The sequence below is a fragment of the Chlorocebus sabaeus genome, chromosome X (genome assembly GCF_047675955.1).
Source record: "Chlorocebus sabaeus isolate Y175 chromosome X, mChlSab1.0.hap1, whole genome shotgun sequence".
Classification (NCBI taxonomy): domain Eukaryota; kingdom Metazoa; phylum Chordata; class Mammalia; order Primates; family Cercopithecidae; genus Chlorocebus; species Chlorocebus sabaeus.
In genome coordinates, this window is record NC_132933.1 from 137361173 (window position 1) to 137382155 (window position 20983).

General features: G+C 38.5%; 1 protein-coding gene across 1 annotated transcript in view; it reads right to left on the reverse strand.

Moving 5' to 3' along the window:
• The window catches only part of BMX (BMX non-receptor tyrosine kinase), a 54721-nt gene that overhangs the window by 12694 nt on the left and 21044 nt on the right, over positions 1–20983 (reverse strand). The window contains exons 7-15 of the mRNA XM_007991107.3: positions 20209–20450; positions 17353–17430; positions 16626–16679; positions 12945–12999; positions 11577–11656; positions 8640–8767; positions 6474–6548; positions 5573–5744; positions 467–683 (exon numbers count right to left, since the gene is read on the reverse strand). Coding sequence (XP_007989298.3) covers positions 467–683; positions 5573–5744; positions 6474–6548; positions 8640–8767; positions 11577–11656; positions 12945–12999; positions 16626–16679; positions 17353–17430; positions 20209–20450 — 1101 coding nt within the window. The remainder of the gene's footprint in view (positions 1–466; positions 684–5572; positions 5745–6473; positions 6549–8639; positions 8768–11576; positions 11657–12944; positions 13000–16625; positions 16680–17352; positions 17431–20208; positions 20451–20983) is intronic.

Consider the following 20983-nt stretch of genomic DNA (forward strand, 5'->3'; position numbering starts at 1 on the left):
GATAAATCCCAGTGAATACCAAACACAGCACTCCCCACTCCCATTCTGATCCAAAGACACACAAATTCTGTTTCCTTGTTTTTTGTTTTTTGGTTTTTTTTCATTTTCAGTTATTGTATCAAATGCCTGCTTTAGCACTAAGCCCTTTCTGAAATAAAGGTCAACTTGGGTTTAATGGTTTTGAGAAACACTAAATTGGCCAAAGTCTTTCCTTTCCATCTGTTCTCCTTCATACCACAACACAGCTATGTAGACCTTAACAGTTTATGTTATTCTCACAGTTCTTTCCATACTTCAAATATTTTTACATTGATTTTTGTAAAAATGTCATTTGCTTAAACAAGTCACAAGTGAGCAAGGCAAAACGGATGGTGCCCTTCTTGCCTTCCCCACCAGTGACCCCATCTGCAGCAGTGGGAGCCATGGACTGCTTTCCTTTCTTTGAAATTCCAATGGCTTTGCTTACCAAGTCCCGGTGTATGAATTGGTGGCTCTCCAAGAAGGCCATGCCTTCACAGACATCGTAGCACATTTCTAAGAGCTGGGAAGGTTCAAGTCCTTTTCCATGACTCCTCAGGTAATTCAGCAAGCAGCCATTGCTTATATATTCAGTCACTATGTATATGGGGTATTCCTTTGAACACACTCCATAGAATTTAACCAGCTTGGGATGGCTGAGTTTTCTGGAAATAACAGATTTTCAAAGTTCAATGCTCCACACTCCATTTTCTACATGTACTGAAAAAGAGTTGCTCTCAGATTTCTGTTTGTTTTAATTTTCCCTCCTTTCACTTGAACAGAGAAAGAGAGGGAAAAGTTTAGGATCTTATATTGCAAGCACAATTATCTTTGGAGGCAAAAAAAAAAAAAAAAAATTCTGCCTCATATCAGACATTGGTGACTTCAGCAGCAATTTAGCAGTTTGTGAATGCTGTATTCGACTTTCCTACAGAGAATCAGAGTAGCAATGGTCTGTTGCACCGGAAACCCTGTTTAGTCTCATGGCATCTTGGGAACGTCCATGACTTGTTTAGAGGAAGTCACACCCTAAGAACAATCATTTCCCTTTTATTAACTTTCACATCTAAACATTTCATTCTAAAAAAGTATATCAGAATACGAAGGATGTAAGTTAAATGAAGTCAGATGAGATTTGATTTTTTAAAAATTATTTTACATTATTTTCATTATTTTTGATTAACAAATTTATAAAATACTAACCATACGATGTAGCACTTCTGGTAGGTCATGATGGTATGGACACTCAGATTTTTTTTAATGAGATAATTTTCATTTTATTATGACAGATGGTTTTACCGTACCTCTTCCCAGCACCCTTTTTAAAATGAGAAAGTTAAGTAGAAGAAAACGGAGCGTAATGTGGCTATGGGCTATTTATTTAGTAATCAGATGTTCCAGATGGAAGTGTTTAATCTTGCAATTGAAGAGTTCTTTAGTGTTTCTTATTAATTTAAGTAATATCAACCTTAAATTTTGTACTAGCCTAGAGCTTAAAAGAAATCAAGCAAACCTTCTTGTAAAGTGTGATTCTCCTACCCTAATTACCTTTCTCATGATGTCTTTTCTCACCTATCTTGATGTTTTTTTCCATTTGTGAGATGCACAGGTTAAGCTAAATTTCTAACAGAGTCTCTAGCAGTGTGCTGTCATATCACCTTCACTTCTCCAAACAGGCTCCCGAACTGCTGCTTTACTCTTTTTACTGTCTTCACGGTTAAGCATAAAGCTTTTGAAAGTACTTAGTAACTCCAATTACTCTTTATTCTCTGTTCTACATTGTATTTCAGTGAATTTGGACACATTTTTGGATTGGCATGTACTTTACTCTTAGATTCTGAGCTGACTCTGAGTGATCCATTGTGTAGTTGTTAATGAGTTTGGAAGTATTAGCCTTGTTGGGGAGATTAGTCTTTTGTCTATAATATGAATTACAAAAAATTTTGCCCAGTTTGTCATTTGTCTTTTAGTTTGCATAGGGTTTTTATTTTGTTTTCTTGCCACACAGAAGTTGATTTTTAAATTTTATTTTATTTTTTTATTGTACTTTAAGTTCTAGGATACATGTGCAGAACGTGCAGGTTTGTTACATAGGTATACATGTGCCATGGTGGTTTGCTGCACCCATCAACCCGTCATCTTCATTAGGTATTTCTCCTAATGCTATCTTTCCCCTAGGCCCCCACCCCCCAACAGGCCCCAGTGTGTGATGTCCACCTCCCTGTGTCCATGTGTTCTCATTGTTCAACTCCCACTTATGAGTGAGAACATGCGGTGTTTGGTTTTCTGTTCCTGTGTTAGTTTGCTGAGAATGGTGGCTTCCAGCTTCATCTGTGTCCCTGCAAAGGACATGAACTCATTCTTTTTTAGGGCTGCATAGTATTCCATGGTGTATATGTGCCACATTTTCTTTATTCAGTCTAACATTGATGAACATTTGTGTTGGTTCCAAGTCTTTGCTATTGTGAATAGTGCTGCAATACACATACGTGTGCATGTGTCTTTACAGTAGAATGATTTATAATCCTTTGAATATATACCCAGTAATGGGATTGCTGGGTCAAATGATATTTCTGGTTCTAGATCCTTGAGGAATCGCCACACTGTCTTCCACAATGGTTAAAGTAATTTACACTCCCACCAACAGTGTAAAAGCATTCCTTTTTTTTTTTTTTTTTTTTTTTTTGAGACGGAGTTTCGCTCTGCCGCCCAGGCTGGAGTGCAGTGGCCGAATCTCAGCTCACTGCAACCTCCGCCTCCCGGGTTCATGCCATTCTCCTGCCTCAGCCTCCCGAGTAGCTGGGACTACAGGCGCCCGCCACCTCGCCCGGCTAGTTTTTTGTATTTTTTAGTAGAGACGGGGTTTCACCGTATCAGCCAGGATGGTCTCCATCTCCTGACCTCGTGATCCGCCCGTCTCGGCCTCCCAACGTGCTGGGATTACAGGCTTGAGCCACCGCGCCCGGCCAAAAGCATTCCTATTTCTTCACATCCTCTCCAGCATCTGTTGTTTCCTGACTTTTTAATGATTGCCATTCTAACTGGCGTGAAATGGTATCTCATTGTGGTTTTGATTTGCATTTCTCTAATGACAAGTGATGATGAACTTTTTTCATATGTTTGTTGGCCACATAAACGTCTTCTTTTGAGAAGGGACATTCAGGTTTTACAAGCTCATTAACTTGTTCGTATATGATTAATCTAATTTTAACAATTTACAGGATTATTCTGTAATGTTCAAATGTGTAAAGAAGTCTAAATTTAACATGTGAAGTCTTAAATATTTTAATAAGAATTTATTACATTTTAAGTTATTTTCTTCCTTCTTAGTTTAACTATACGGACAATGCTTATCATGTCACTCAAGGTGATGAGCTTGGGAGTATTCATCTTTTAGCAGTTTTGGAGACTTGCATGGTACTCAACACTGCTCCCTTCAAAGGGAAGGCTTGCGATGGCACAAAGGTCCATCACCCAATAAAGGAATATTCCTTGAACAAATTCAGTCACTGCCCAGGCAGCTCAAGGTGGGGCACCATATTAACTGATACTCCTTACATGATAGGCTTCAGTTTGACCCCTACATTTGGGATTAGACTTTTTCCCAGTGTGGCACAGTTTAACATCTTTCTTTATGATTAGGTGATGTTTTTAAATGACTTCTTGTGTGTTTTTTTATGGATACCAGCTTGGTAATGGTAAAATATGTTTTAAAGTTATACCAAGACACAGAGGTTACACCATGAGCCTGTAACCATGAGAAAAATCTGGCAGAAAGTTCCTATCTGGCAGAAATCTGTCCTACAAAAGGAGAATATCAAGGGCCCCCTTCCCAGTTTTATGACAGTCCAATCGCTGAGGGCAGAACCAGTTACATAACTGCAGGCACCAATGCAAAATGAAAATGCAGGAATCCTTGTTTAAAAATCACGAAGTATTATTTCAAGATGGCAACAGCAGAGCATTAAACCAAGCACAGGGCCCTTCTAGGTACTGGGGCCTTTGCAACTGTGCAGATCTCATATGCCCACGAAGTCAGCTGGGGCGAAAGGCCTATATTCACATAGCATCTCTGCTTCCAAATAATTGTGCAATTATGGTAAAAGTGATTGTTCTGACTTTCCTGGTTCCTTTGGTCTTCATAAAAGAATGACTAAAGAAATGGACCGGAGAATGTCTGCCTGGGTTTGTATCTCTGCTTTTCCACTTTTACTAGCTTGCTGACTCTGGACAAGTTATTCAACAGTTCTGTGCTTCAGCTTCCTATAAATCTAAGATAACAATGGTACAACCCTCACAGGTTTCTTATGGGAATTAAGAGAGTTGATATTTATAAAGTGCTTAGAGAAATGCCTGTAAACACCGTACAGTATAACTGTTTAAGTAAAAATTTTAAAAGTGCTCTCAATCTCTAGTACGTTAGGAATTTTTTATTTCAACTATTTTTTGACCAGAGACCTACTATAACATCATTTTTCATACCATACTGATCGATTCTCTAAAAGTAGAGGGACCAACTGTCCTGGTTTGCCTGTGGCTGAGAGGTTTCCTAGGACACAGGACTTTCAGTGCTAAAACCTCCCAGACCTCGGCAAACCTGAATGGTGGTCACTCTGCAAAGTCTGATTTACTATGTTGACAAGAAGAGGGAGAATTATATATAACTGAAAGAGAGAGGGAGAGAGAGGGATAGAGAAAGAAAGTGAGAGAGAGAGAGAGAGAAAGAGAAGACACAGATGGAAAGAGAACACGTATGTATTGCCAAGAATTGAAGGCTGTTGTGCTGGGAGCTGAGACACATTAGGAAGAGTATTAGACTGTATTGAAGGTAGCAAGACGGAAAAGGATATTGTTGGTAGAGCATTAGTTTTCAGTACTGCATTAGTTCTGGGTGGTAGCCCCACTCTGTTCTTCATCCCACCGTGCACCTCCCCACAGGGCAAGGAGGCCACAGGGCCAAGGAGGCATGCCTACTCAATTCCTATATATCCCTTTCTTAGCCACCCTTAGAGCACCAGGACTCTGAAATCACACATCCATGTAGTCCTGAGTCCTCTTTCAAGACCTGTGCTGACTCTTCCTTGAGGGGTCTGTCCGCTTAAGGGTAAAGCACGCTACCCCTAGCCAAGATTATTAGCCACTAGATAACTGTTTGTGGGAGACAGAGAGGGAGTTTGTGTGTACTGAATGTTCTGTCTGCACATAACTACTGAGGCCCCTTATAGTGCAGGACGGAGTTGGGTGTGGGGGGAGAGGGGCAGGGGTGGAGTTTGGAAGACCACAGGCCAGAGGCTGGTTTCTTTGTAGAGTCTTGGAAATTCTAAATTTGAATATGGCCTTTCAGGTTGTTATGAAGGTCTATTTGTCAAAGTAGGAGCATAAGACTGATTTGATTTAACAGTGTGTTAGTCCGATTTATAACTTCTAAATATTTATGTCTATGATACAGTATGTGGACTTTTGCTCTAGGCTTTGCAAAGTTAAGAGCAGGCCTATTAGTGCTAATGCCCTCCCATGATGAGGGCTAAAGAGCCATTCCTTGGGAAAAACTTACGTCATAGTCTGGGCCTCCTGAAAGAATTCATCTTCTGACATGGAGCCCTCCTTGATCATCTTAACAGCAACATCATACTGCCCCTTCCACTTGCCTAGCTGGACCACTCCAAACTGGCCACTTCCCAGCTCCTTCAACAAGGTAATCTCTTCTCTTTTCAGTTCCCAGATTCCTAACAAGGCAAGATGGACATTCTTTAGGATGAGCATAGAAAGTTTTGGGGCTAACAGCTTCCCAAGTGATTTCTTCTCCAATGGGAGTTTCACAGTGACAATATAAACAAGACGTTTTATTTTAAGTTGATAAATTTAAAAAAAAAAAAAAAAAAAAACCCTTAGTGATGTGGTCTTGTGGCTGCTTGACAATGGCACCAGGAGAACACTATTCTTGAAGTAGCTACAGTTATTTGACAAGAAGGCTCAGAGCAAAAACAATTTGCCAACCAGAGGCATCTTGGAGAGGCTCAGCATCAAAATGTACTCGATGTCCTTAGGTTGGTAAAACATTGTTAGATTTTTTAAATAAAAAAATTAAACTGTGATCGGGGTGGATGTGATCATCCTAAAACATAAGGTTGGATACTAGCTCTGCTGAGTGGGCACAAAATCCAGGAAAAAGAAAGGATAGACAATGGGGTGCTGGAGGCTAATAATGGGGTCTAATAAGAGAAAACAAATGATGATCTTTTTGGTGATGCTAGAAGCTTACAGATTTAGGTTGAGAGGACAGATTTTTTTTTTTTTTAAAAGAAAATCCTTCCTGATACAATCTGAGCAGAAGCCTCCTTCCTGTCTTTCCTCCTTTTTTTTTTTTTTTTTTTTTTTTGGTCAGTAAATTAACCATGTATTTCAATCAAAAATGATGGAAAATGGAGTTTAAGAGTCCAAGAATGTTTCCATACCATTTCCCAGGGACACAGAGTCTGGGACCTTGTTGGCCTTTGTTGACACAGGGTGGCGGAGCCGTGTGATCATGCCTGCAATGGAATCAGCATCATATCACATCATTACATCATATCCCATCACATTATGTAACATTGGTTCACAACTAGTCTCTCTCCAAAGTGGCTGAAAAAGCAAAGAGTTCAGAATGTTGTAATGCAGAGAGAGAATCCATTCATGTTGTAGTTGTGCTTAACTTGACTAATTAGCTCAATGCAAAGCAAAAATTAGATGAATAAAACACTGTATGTGATTTTTAAAAATCCCATAGAAATTAATTGCATGATGGAATCGTTAAAAATTCTCTCCCTTCTTTTTTGCTATGTCTTTACAATCTTATGCTTAAATATGTATACACAAAGCACATACATTTGACAAAAAATTCAAACAATACAGAAAGATAAAAAATAATAAGCCATCTGAATTTTTAAAAACTGAACCTATTACTAAGTTTCATTAAGTGGTCAAGTCATTTTAATTGTTTATATTTAGTTATGGTAAAACTGGGTTAAAATAATTATAAAATTTAATAGTTGCTTGAAAGAACCCATTACAAATATATGTATATATGTTTTTTGCTTTAAATGTGGAATGCTCTCCAAGTCAAGGGACCTATCACACATGTAGTTTTCCCCACCTTCCTTTTTCTATATATTTGTCTGGTTTTTATATGAGTGGTCTCCAAACTTTTAAAATCCTTCACTTTTATGTTTTTTTCTTGTTTCTCTGCTTGATAAAAATCCTTCACCTTTAATCAGCTAAATTAATTAATTAATTAAAATATAAAAATTAGTACATTTCTATAAAATATATATTTGGTGTGAATTATAAAAATACAATCACAAACAGAAAATGTAAGAGAATGAGATAAAAATCCAAATCTAAATAAACATCTTAATATTTCCTACTGATATCCTGTGAAATTTCCTGTGCATCCTCTGCAGTGGAATCACTTCACTTAGAGATGTCTGTTTGTCCAATACCTTTTCCAAAACGTACTTCTGAGGTACTACAGGTTAAAATAAACAATTGAGGAAATTGGGGCAAAGGAAACACAACAGTAGAAACCAAAATGAAAGCCAGAAGTGAGGCCAATTTACCTACATGCATGCAATCAAGTCATATAAAGTAGTACAAATTTCGTGCTGAGCTTATGGCTTATTTTTACTCACTTGGAAATTCACTCAGCCACTGCTCTTAAGTGGTACTATTCTAGAAAACAGAGGGTATTTCTAGATGTATTTTCATCAGTTGATTAGGCAAAAATTTAGAAGATTAATAACACCCAGTGTTGGTGAGGATGAGAGAAAATGTTGTTAGTAGGATTGTACATTTCTAAAAAGCAGTTGGCAATCTGTACATTTTAAGTATTCTTAGCCTTTGTCTCAGAAATTCCATTTCTAGGGATTTGGCTATAGAAACCACTCATATAGATGGACAGAGCTATGCATGCAGAATTGTGCACTGAAACATCCATTATAATGTGAAAATATTGGACATGATCCAACTGCTAATCAACAGAGGGCTAGGTGAATAAATTATGGGGTAACTATGGTAGAATTCTACGCAGCTGTTAAATAGACCAAAGTAAACTCTTTGTATTCTCATGGATAAACCTCTAAGATATGTTGAGTAAAGAATGCAAGCTGAGCAATATGTGTAGAATGATCTCATCTCTCTAAAAATGTATGTATATACATAGTATATAATTTCTATTTATATATGTAATGATTAGTAAGGGCTAGTGTCAGCATGCAAAAAACCCTGTCATAATAGACAATTGGTCCATGATCCAATGATATATATGTATATTTCTATAATATTTTAAATTTATAATCCTCTTGCTTCTATACACAGAAAAATCCTACAAATATTTTTATAAAGAGAATTTCTCTTTCTAAGTCACCTAGTTTACTCAATTTCATTCTTTCTGGCATTAAGGAGACAATCACGTTATATTCCTAGGAATGTAAGTTAAAAATTATGATAGGCAAAAGACTTGAGAGGATTTTTTCCCACTTTCACGGTTCCTTATATAATTAAGAATATTAGGAGGGTCAGTATTATCCAAGAAAATTAATATTTAAGAACAAGGGCCCATAAAAGAAAAAACTAAAATAAGTTACCTGCTGAATTGTGTTGGTGATAATGAATAAGCTTTGGAATGGAATCAAAACAGTAGTTTTCTGCCAGGTATAACTTGTTCTCAGCATTTGTATGCACATGGTAATGTTTGACAGTTCCTTTTTTATCACTAATAACAGAGAGAATGTTAGAACGTTTTAAATAAACAATTAAAACTTGATTAAGCAGGTTCAATAATTATTTTAGATGCATTTGCAAATTTTGGAGAGGGAAGTCAGGGAGGGTTTCTCCGTCTTGGCATCTGGTGTTTTTCTCAGTCTTGACACCTGGTGTAACTATAAAAGTAATTATGGAAGAGAGTTCTTCTCTGAACCCAATGTATCTTTTGATGCACATATAGAATTCATGTACAGTAAAATTCCAACTTTCCAGGCTTCTCCTCCCTTAGTAAGTGTATAAAACTGGAATCTTTCTTTGATGATCGAGAGGCTTACAGTTCTTCAGGATCATTATTCTGAGCATAAATTATCTTATAAGATAATAACAGAGGTGGAAATGAGGAAGGTAAAGGTGATTAGGCTGTTGGGTATCCTCACCCCAAAACATGGGAGGAGGCTCTTTTGGGGCATGCAGAATGAAGTAGGTGGGGATGTCCTTTAATTCCTCATGTGAACTTGTACCCTCTCCACATAAAACACTTTTTTCTTTTCCTCTGCTTTTATACAATAATGCTGACTTGATGCACGTTGATTTAAGCTAATCAGGAATAATACACCTGCTTTAGATTGTAGACAATTACATAGTGGTCAAGAACCGGGCTTTGATTTTAGTTCTATCACTCACTAGCTACCCTATATGGTTATGCCTGGCATATAAGAAACAGTGAATAAATTGTTGATGTATAGAAAACTAACACAGGAACAGAAAACCAAATATCACATGTTCTTACTTGTAAGTGGGAGCTAAATGATGAGAACACATGGACACATAGAGGAAAACAGTGGACACTGAGGCCTACTTGAGTGTGGAGGATGGGAGGAGGGAGAGGAGCAGAAAAAATAACTATTGAATACTAGGCTTAGTACCTGGGGGATGAAATAATCTCCACAAGAAAGCCCCATGACAAGAGTTTACCTTTATAACAAACCTGCACATGTACCCATCAACTTAAAATAAAAGCTAAAAACATTTAAAAATTGTTGCTGTAACATCAACCGAGTAAAAATTGCAAGTGCTAAAGGAGAAAGGGTTCTTCTCTTTGCTGCAAATGTTTAATCAGCTTTTGGTGTCAGCATACAATTCACTGAAGGCCATTGATGAGGTTTCATAAAAGAGGGCTTCTGTATTCATTTGATTCTTTATCTATTTGCTGATTTATCTACCTGGCTACCTTAAAAAATGAATCTGGAGTCAAGAAACTCGACTAGGAGGACATCTGATACCAGGTTTGGCTGAAACTGCAGGGCCAGAGGACCACAAAGCTTTTGATACTCAGTCAACAAAGTCTTCTCCTGATTCTTACTGGGTTGGCTTTAGCCAGCATCCAGGTGTTACCATGTGAAAAATAATATATGAGATACACTGGGGACGTGGATTCTGGCATTGGAAAGTGCTGTGGGACACTTCAGGGTACATCCTATTATCTCAAGTGTAGGTAGGCACTCTGTAAAAAATTTCAAAATAAAATAACATTTTTATTACTTAATTATTATAAACATACATATATGCACTGTGAGGTAGGGCACATGGAGAAGGCACCAAGGCAGACGATCATTCAATATAGCTGCTAAAAAAGAGTCACACACATAGACATTTTTAAAAAAAGATCCTAATCAGTATTTGACCAGATTCTCATTCCAAAACACTGGGGGTTTGGTGTAAGCACAGAGGTGTAGATGAAGGAATATGACTTGGCTACTGGAAGCCCAGCTTCAACTAGTCACTTATTAGCTCCAGGTAGGTCTTCATAAGCTCTTTTTGAACCTCAATCCTCTCATCTGCAATATGGTGTAAATAAAAACAGCTTTCCCATTTGCTTTGGAGGATGATCAGAAGGAAAAAAAAGAGCTAACTACCAATAAGAAAGTGGCTTGTAAAACTCTGGAGAAGAATTCTGATGATGATTTGCATGAGATGACTGTGGGGTGTCTTTTATGCCCAAGTGTTAGGGTACAGGGAGTGCAGCAGGTAGAACTACTCTTCCCCAGCAGCAACAACCACAATAATAGTAATTACTGTTAGTTTATTAAGTGCTTACTATGTGTCAGGCACTGTTCTGGATATAACATATAAATTAACTCACTCCACTCATGGAACGTAACAATCATTATGTTCCCCTTTCAAATGAACAAGTTGAGGCACAGAGGCTGAGAAACTTGCTCAATGTCACAAAGCCCTGAAATAGTAGAGCCAGGATTTGGATCTAGAAATTTGGCCTCAAACAAGAACTTTTAGTCACACAAGAGGACAGAGCCCTGGAAGGAAGCTGTGTAGAGAACACAGCGGCACTGAGTCAACCTTCTTTCTGCTAACTCCAAACCCAGTGGAAGGACTTACTGAGAACTGGACACTGGAGTAGGCATCTTTGCTCAGCAGGTGGCTAGGGCTGAGAGTATAGAGGCTCCACTGCTATTTTTTTTTTCTTTCTAGGCTTAGACCTAAATGAAAGAGAATCACCCAGGAGTCTCTTAATAAACATTTACTGAGGCATGCTGTGCTCTGGGCACTCTGTTACTGCCTAGGGTGGGGCAGGAGAGGATTAGCCAGAGAATGGCCTCTTGAAAGTAGTGGGGCAAGGATGGTGGGGCAGTGGGGTGAGGGTGGTGGAGGCAACTACAAATGGTCACATTCAACAGAAATACTTTGATTTAAAATTCCAGAGTTTAAAGATGATGTCTTATCCCAAAATGTGACTGTGACCAGCATATTCAAAGAATATACGCAGAAAGGTAAAAGAAATAAATCCTTATCATACTTACTTCACAGCCTTACTAAATAAGGACACTGTGTACATTCCCACTTGGCTCGAATTTCTAACCATAAATGCTCCTTCTTTTCCCTAAAAAGGAAGGAAAATATAGAAGGAACAGAAAATATTTTCATTATTCTCGAAAATGATTTTGCATGGTAGGTAGTTGGAAAATAAATCTTTTAGATTGACTTTATATGTCACAAAGGGCACAGGTTTCTCACTCAATCTCTTTACAGATCTTCCCTATGTGTATGAACTCTTCCTCTCCAATTAATGTTTAACCCTATCACATACTTTTCTCGGTGTTGTGCTTATGTAAGCCTAATGTTTTCATCTTTAAGAAATGCAATTTAGAACCATGTATCACCGTATCATGCCCTTGGAAAGTTTTAGAAAACCAAACATCCAGAATAAATCAGTTGTTAAAGTGCTATACTCAAGTTGTCTTTCTCAATGACTTGTGCTAATACTAAGCAGATGAAGGTTCAGAAAGAGCAGATTATAAACTATGAATGTGACAAAATACCACATGAAGTCATTACATTCTCACTAGCACCCCTCAAAGAAATAAGTGTAGTGTTTAGTGTTTTTATCAGGTTAAACTATATCAAAGTGTCATTTTTAGAAATCAAAAGAGTTTGCTACTGGCATTCCATATTAATTAGTAATAAAGTCAGATAAACATATACTGTATCACATCTGCTATACTCTGGTCTAGGTGCTAATGAGCAGTGACAGAGCTCAGGTTAATGGTTACATTGACAGCCTCCAATAAATCATTTCTTTTATTCATGCTCTGAGCAGTCCCTTCCCATACTGACTCTAGGCTGAGTCATGTGACTTGCTATGACCAACGGGACCTTAGCAAACACAAGGAAAGCAGAGACTTGAAAAGTGCTTGCACCGTGGGACTCGTCCTCTTCAACCACTGCCTTGAGATCACCATGCTGTGAGGAGGCCCAAGAAAGGCACATGGAGAGGCTGCTTGGGGAAGAACTGTGGAACTCCACTTGACTGCCTCAGCTAAACCCAAGCCCCCAGTCAACCCACCACCCAAATGCAGCCACAGATGTGCCCCTAAGCAAAACCTGCCTAAGAACTGCTGGCCCAGCTGACTCACAGAATCACGAGATATCATAAATCCCGCTGTTTCAAGCCACTAAATTTAGGAGTGGTTTATTATGCAGCAATAAATAATAGACACAGAAGTAGTGGCTAGACATGAAGAGTCGGGCAACCCACAGACTGGACAAGCAACACTATAATGACTTGACTATATAATTAGCAGCAAGGTTTCTATGAGAAATGCATCAGCCTCTGGACCCCAAAATACAAAGAGATTCTGTGAGGCTGTTTTAAAGATAAGAGTGTTTACCTTTTGTCTGAGTAACTGTTCAGATTGTGATCTGGAGATGTTACCAGCAAACCAGCTGCAAAAGGAAAAAAATTTATATGTGAGAATCAATAAGTTTTAGATTGTATAGCTTGACACTCAACTTTCTAATCTGTAAAATGAGGCGTTGGCTTACCTCAGGGGTTTCCAAGCCTAACTGCTCAAGAGAATCATTTGAGGAGCTTTTCAAACCTACAGATGCTTAAGTCCCCATTACCAAATTCTGATGTTGGGGTGGGGTCTGCACATCTAATTTTTAAATGGGCTAGCATTTAGGAATCTTTGGTTTTCTTCTGGGTGACCTCTAAGTTTTCCTACATTTTACCATTTTGAGTAAGGGCTAGAGATTAGACCTATGAAGAATATTCCAAGAGGAAAGTCAGGGCTGCCAAGGATGAAAGCCCTTATCTTCCAGTCATATAATTTCCTTGTAATAATCTGATGATAACATCTATTTTCAGATCAAATGCTTTTACTTTATATGTGGAGCTCAACAGGCCAAGAGCTGTTTCTCATGTGAGGGCAACAATGTCTGTGGCCTTTGGGTTTTAGACAGAATGTCCTACTTAAGAAATGAGTAAAAGTAGGGCACGGGGTGGGATGTAGCATGGGTTTGGGTGAGTGGGAGGACCGACTGGCTAGAAGATAACATCTGCAGAGGAAAGAAGTACAAGAGGAGGGTGAGGGCAGAAGGGAGGAGTTGTAGGAGAAATTCAATGTAGAAGGTATCTCAGAACTTGGCAGGAATGGATGGGAAGTGATTCTCTGTATAATCTCTGTATGAGTTTTGGGAAGGGATGTAAGCCGGCGGACAGTTCAATAAAATAGAAAGAGCCTTAGGCCACCCAGCTTGGAGGTCTGGGTTCTAGGCATAACTTCCCTATGTGTAACTGTATAACTTCGAACAAGCCACTTGGCCTTGTTTGACCTTGGACTTCCCTACCCGTAAAACTAGGGAGAGGGTTGATCTTGATAAGTCTGAAAGTCTCTTTCAACTCTACCATTATACTCTACTGTATAACTAATTCTTGAAATATTAACTGATAGGTTTTCTTATTAGTCAACATTTTAAGGTAATACTAGCTAGTCAAAAGGCCCTTCAGGAGCTATGATACAGGATATGTACCTACAGGGGAATAGAAGGAAGAAAATCAGGAATCAGGAGAGAGACCTGGAGAGGCAAGGTGATATAACCTATATACCCTATACATTATACCCCACACACACATACAAACGTTGCCTGTGTCATAATTTTGCTGAGGTCTGCCTCTTATTGTTTTAAATAATATTTTAGTATTTCAATGACAGAGCAGCAGAGTCCTAGGCATAAGGTGTTTTTTTTGTTGTTGTTGTTTTGTTTTTTTGTTTTGACAGGATCTCACTCTGTCACATAGGCTGGAGTGCAGTGGCATGATCTCGGCTCATTACAGCTTTGACCTCCCGGGCTCAAGTGATCCTCACACCTCAGCCTCCCAAGTAGTTGGGACTACAGGCATGGGCAACCACACCTGGCTAATTTTTGTATTTTTGTAGAGACGAAGTTTTGTCATATTGCCCTGGCTGGTATCAAACTTCTGAGCTCAAGTGATCTACCTAGCTCAGCCTCTCAAAGTGCTGAGATATTAGGTATGTGCCACTGTGCCTGGCCTGGCCTAGTCTAGTTCATTAACACATGATTTTCTATCTAAATCTCAGTGCTTAGTGCTTCTGTCTTTAATGGAATTGACTGGAATTGCTCATGAAATTATGGCCATAAAATAAAAACTCCCATGACACCGATAGAATAGGAAGCTGGGAGAGCATCAAGCACAATGTGAGGTGACTGAGTCCCAGATCCTATAGCCCTATAATCCTGAGCTCCCTTTCGTATCTTTTTGATTTTGAAGAGGACAAGTCTTCCCTGAGAATTTCCTCAATGTCTGTCTCTCACACACCACTTGCATTCAGAAAAGATGGAAATAGAGACTGTCTAAATGGTTGTATCTGGGCTTACCCAATCAGAGAAAGATTTCCAATTTATTTAAATGCTAAAGACTACAATCCACAATTAGAGGTTCACTCCCATTGGTTTAAGTCTTTGTGTTTCATTAAAGTGCAATTATCTTTGGAAATGACCATGGGTTGGTCGTTCTCAGTCTTTTATGCCTTAGTATGAATTATTCCATCAATGCTTTCCTGAGAATAGATGTTAGGGAAGAAAGTAAAGCTGAAAGAGAGCTAGAAAGTGGTAAAGAGACCATGCCACAAAGAGGTGGAGGGTATAGCACATCTTCCCCAATGCAACAGGTATGGCTAGGGCCAGGCTGGGTTAGAGATGAGAGGAGGAGTGAAAACAGTAGCACGTACTTTGGAAAAGCTCTTGTTTCACATGTAACCAATAAATCAATAATACAACACTTGTACAAAAACAGAACTGGAAATATGCATAATCCTAGTGTCCAAGTGAATTCTGTGCCATTTGGTATCAAGTGTCTGAGAAATGCAATATGCTGTATTATTCCCACCTCTTCTTAACACTAATCTTTACAACTAGGAGACAATTATTTGTCCCTATTTGTAGAATGATGGACCCTTAGATTTTGGAAGGAAACTTACTAGCCACTTAGGCCAACCTCCTCAGTATATTTGGGGTGACCACACATTCTTATTTGCCCAGAAGTCCAATTTATGCCTGATGTCCAGGTGTAATTTTTAAATTTTTGTGAGTACACAGCAGGTATATATATTTATGGGGTACATGAGATGTTTTGATACAGGCATGCAATGTGTAACAATCACATCATGGATTATGGGGTATCCATCCTCTCAGTCATTTATCCTTTGAGTTACAAACAATTAATTATATTCTTTAAGCTATTTTAAGTGTATAATTAGCTGGGTGCGGTGGCTCACACCTGTAATCCCAGCACTTTGGGAGGCCAAGGCAGGTGGATCACCTGAGGTCAGGAGTTCAAGACCAGCCTGGTGAACATGGCAAAACCCTGTCTGTACTAAAAATACAAAAATTAGCTGGGCGTGGTGGCAGGCGCCTGTAAGCTTAGCTACTCGGGAGACTGAGGCAGGAGAATCGCTTGAACTTAGGTGGTGGAGGTTGCAATGAGCTGAGATTGTGCCATTGCACTCCAGCCTGGGCAACAAGAGTAAAACTCTGTCTAAAAAAAAAAAAAAAAAAACAACCAAGGTCACCCTAAGAATAGAGATTTGTTGACATAAATACTGCCATGTTCAAGGTCTCATTTGTGCTACCCTGTAAAACTACTGCATCATTAATAACTTCTCCAAAAATGTTACTCAATGTTAATAAGAGCTTTCAAACATCACCTTAATTAGACGTTTCCAGGAAAGAAATAACGAGCAGAAACATTATATGCTACATCTACAAAGACAAAGTAAAATGAAGGTGATGCTGGACATATTATAAATCCAATGAGTATTTGCAGCCAATTTAGATAATCCAGTTTTGGGGAAAATACTTTCATTGGTAACAACCCAGCTCATTGTCACCTGTCACCTAGAAAAATGACCCAGAACCTTACATGAGTTTACCCATGTAAATACAGCCTCCTGAGACAGTCTCAGTCATCTGTTTTAATGTCTTTGAGGAAAAGAGTAGAAGTATCTATGTCTAGTTTTAGAAGAACCCATAAGACTTTCAATACTCACTCATAATCATCCAGGTTTGCCTCTTCTTCAGATGAACTTGACTCAGGGCATCCCCTTAAGAAAAGTTGAGAAAAACGTAAGTGCAAAAAAGCACCAAGAAATAATCCAAGTGCCTAGCCATGCAATATCAAATCCCACCCTGATTTTATCCACCTAACATTTAGATTGTTAGGTTTCTCCTTCTGCACCTGGGAAGGTATCAACACAGCAACAGTAAAAATAGAGTCACTCAAAAGTTGGGCTTATGCCAAGTTTTGATGAAAGAATGGTTCCTTGATACAGGAGATCCCCAGGAAGCCCCCAGAGGAACTTGTATTTTTTGACTTTTTCCAAAGAGTGGGCTCATGAAATAGATGAAGACTCCTTCAGAGATGGGTGTAGTATAAAGTTAAAAAAAAATTGGGTTGTGTATATAGCTATTCTTATGGAAGAGTTATTCAATTCTAGGTTGCGTTTCTTCCCTCTAGAGATGCCTAGGTCAGGTATACTAATGTTCGTGCTACTACTGGTGTATGTCATGGATGCTGGCTAGGAAAAGTCAGTGCAAGAAAAACTAGAACCCAAAAGTCATCCATTCAGAGTCTAGAGAGGCAAACTACATAGACTTTTTTTGCTTTATATTTACCTTAAGTACAAAGCCTAGCTGCAAAATTATTGCAAGTTTGTTAAGTTTTCCTGAAAATGGAAGCACATTCTGGATGTAGAGGAATATCTGAATTTGATTTACCATGAAATCTTTGTGGTGGTGTGATTTACATTTCTTTCTTTTTGGTTACTACTTGCAATATCTTCACTGCTACTGCTACTGCAAAAAAGAGACATTTTGTAAGTTTATAAACATATGTCTACTTATAAATTTTAAATGACAGAAGTAATTTTGTTCATATATGTTTTAGCTTTATTTGACATTTTGACCCACACATTTCACTTGTTTGGGAAATTTAAGCTAATGAGTTACTTTCACATTTTGATTCTTTCAGGCATTCCAATAAAAGCAGTAGTTTGGCAACATTCCTAAACAAAATAAAATTGTTATTAATGGCTCATAATGACCCCAAACAATGGAAAATCTAGATTAATAAATCATCTTGATTGGATTTGCCCTGATTTTCTTATAGATATGCAAGCATTCTGTCACTTATATATTTTAAAATAACTTATTTTCCTCTTTGCTAATGTGACTACAATTAAAATTCTTGAAAATGCTCATCTTTTTACTCCTTCTGGACACAGATGGATAAGCAGGATTTTCATCATCCTCTGCCATAGATCATTTTATCTCTTTTATTTGGAGTATTAAGCAGAGCATGAAGAAGTGCCTACCTCTCAAAGTCTAAAGGCTGTTTTATCTGCAATGTAGGACCTATTTCCTGTTTGCCTTCATAGTCCAGACTTTTTTTCAAAACCACAGTTCATAGAAACAAGCTTCCTTAGCAAGGAAATGCTCTCCTGGCTCTATTTCAAGGAATGCCTAGATAAAGCCCTTAAACTCTAAAATGCCAAACCTTCCCAAAGAGCCTTGCCCACTAGAATAGCTTTTATTTAGCCTTGTTGTTTCTAAAAACACTTAGAGAATGTCCATCAATAGTGCATCACTTAGGTTTACCTAATAGCTATATAATGAGTACTTTACAGACATTAAAAATAATCAGGTAATTTGCACAACAATGTAAATGTACTTAACACTACTGAACTGTATGCTCAAAAATAATTAAGATGGTAAACTTTATGTTATGTATATTTTACCAAAATTAAATGAAAATGAAATTTTAAAAGTCAGGTGTATCCTCACGTATTCAAATAGGAAAAATGCTGAAGATGTCAAGTGAAAAGAACAAATGGCAAAGACTGTATCATGAGAACTTACTTGCTTTTTATGCACATGGCCACATGTGCATAGAAAACATTTTAGGGGAATGCAAATGGAATATTCTGTAATATTTGAATGATTTAATAGGAGCATAGATTATCTTACTAAACAGAAAACAGATTAAAAAGAAGCTCAGGGGAAGATTATAAGAATGACAGAAAGTTGATAAAAAGTATTATCCCACCATATATGAGCTGAGAATCATGGCTGCACTTTAAAAAGTCAAGCTCCATGAAGACCTTTTAGCAATTATTATAATTCACTCTCAGACGCAATGCTGCTCATGCTAAGAGGTGATCAATCAATCCTTTGTTAAAATAACTAGATTCCTGAAGTTCTAGGGAAAATCCACAGTTGGGACCAAACCTAAGGAGGTGCAAATCTAAGGGAGTGTAAAAAACTCAATAATCAAGATAAATAATATTTTAATGAACAAAATATTGACATTTTAAATAAAGGTTGGATCTGGCAATTTAAGAGTTGGTAGCTGGGCAGCAACCCCATGTGAATCAACAGTTCTTCCTGGTTATTTGAAAACAGGTCAGTCAGTTTCACCTCACACCTCTCTCAGTGAATCACTGGAGTTTCTGTCAGGAAGGGGACCTGGAACACCATTAACACGACTTCCACTCTCCTTGCATCTGGGTTTACTGATCCTCTCCTTCCACAAGAACGGTGGGCTACAGGCACACAAATGTAATCCCATCCCTTGGGCACCAGGTATAGATTAATATACTAGGATTCTAGTTCCACTTTGGAATGAAAGGGACCATGGCTTATTATACTGAAAAAAAAATCAAGAAGACTACACTTACATTATTTCAAATTCCGTATGGTCCTGTATTATTGAAACTTTGAGTAATTGGCTTTAGGCAAAAATGATGAGGATGGAAAGAACAAAGGAATAAAAGGACACAGGAAAAATAACTATGAAAAGAGATACATGGTGAGTCAGAGAGATTATCTGTATCCATTGTGGGGAAAGGCAGACATGACTTCCCTGCAGGGATGCTGATAACCGAGTGAGAAGATGGCAGAGAGTAGACAATGTGATAGGAAGGAGGTCTGAGACAGGAAATAAGGAAGGGGAGTCACTTGACCCTTTCCATATGGTCATCTTGCAGTTCAATTCAGCATTTATTTGGCATCGAGTGTAGGGCAAATTCAGTGCCAGACCAAGAGATATATACATACACAATTTACATGTTGCCTTCAAGGAATTTTCAATTCTGGCTTTAGATAGAATCTTTAAGCTAAAAACTGTGAGAAGACTAATCAGGTCAGGAGAGGTGAGGTTGTACTTTCCAAGAAGGCAAGCCATGGTCTTGCTTGAAATGCTATTTGCCATCTGGCTAGTGACACTGAAGCACATTGCAGAAGTAAGCCCATCCTAAGCTCTTTCATATAAAGGATAGATTTTAAAGATTCTGTATTCTGGAATGTGGAGATATTTGGGGGGAGAAGGAGGAGAAAGGGAAGGGAATACAATGATCATGCATTATTGAGATCATTAGATTAGATAATCTAAATGGAAAATTTATGCTTCTCAGCCCCAGTGGGGCCACTGCTTCCCCAGGCTTCTGGCTCAAGCACTGAACATTTTCTGAGAGGATGGCCTAAGGCCTGGATCAACAGCTTTGAGGCTGAGGTTCAGGGTAGCGGGGTAGTGTTTACTCTACATGCTGGGCAGCTGGTCTGAAAGCTGGGGATTACCTTTTCAGTTTTCTTTCTTGCCCCCAGTCAGGGTAGTCTTCTTTTGGAATATACTGCATGTTGAAGTTTGGCTGGGAGCCATAGATTTTCTTTGAGTTGCTGTCATATTGGGCTACAGTGGTACTTGAAGATGGTGGCTGGAAGCCATAGTTTTTCATTGATTCGTTGTCGTATTGGGCTAGAGTGGTACTTGAAGATGGTGCATCCATTTTGAGAACAGGAACTGCCCGAGGTATCTTCAGCTTTGGAGGGGAAGAGATTTTAATACATCACAGTGAGGCACAGATTCAGGTACCAGGAACTGACAATTAAGTATATCAGTTCTTGAAAGAAAGAGAAAGGAAAAAGGGAAGGGAAGGAGGAAGGGAGGGAGGAAGGGAAGAAGGAAAGAGGCAAGGAAAGAAGAAAGGTATGAGCAAGGATATGGAGCAACTGGAACTCATACTTTTGCTGGTTGGAGTATGAAGTGGTACAACAACATTGGAAATTTGTTTGCAGAATCTAGTAAATCTGGATGCGCATCTGGTCATACCCTATGACTCATAAATTATATGTATATATACCCAACAGTGAAACCAAAAGACCTGTAAAAGAATGTTCATAGCAGATTTTAATTAGATAAAAACTAGAAACTGCCTACATGCCCATCAAGAGAATAAAATAATAAACATGTTGTGGTTGTTGAAGGCTGAATAATGGTCTCCCGAACATGTTCATGTCCTAATTCCCAGAATCCGTGAATACCTTACATGGTAAAAGGGACTTTGCAGATTGT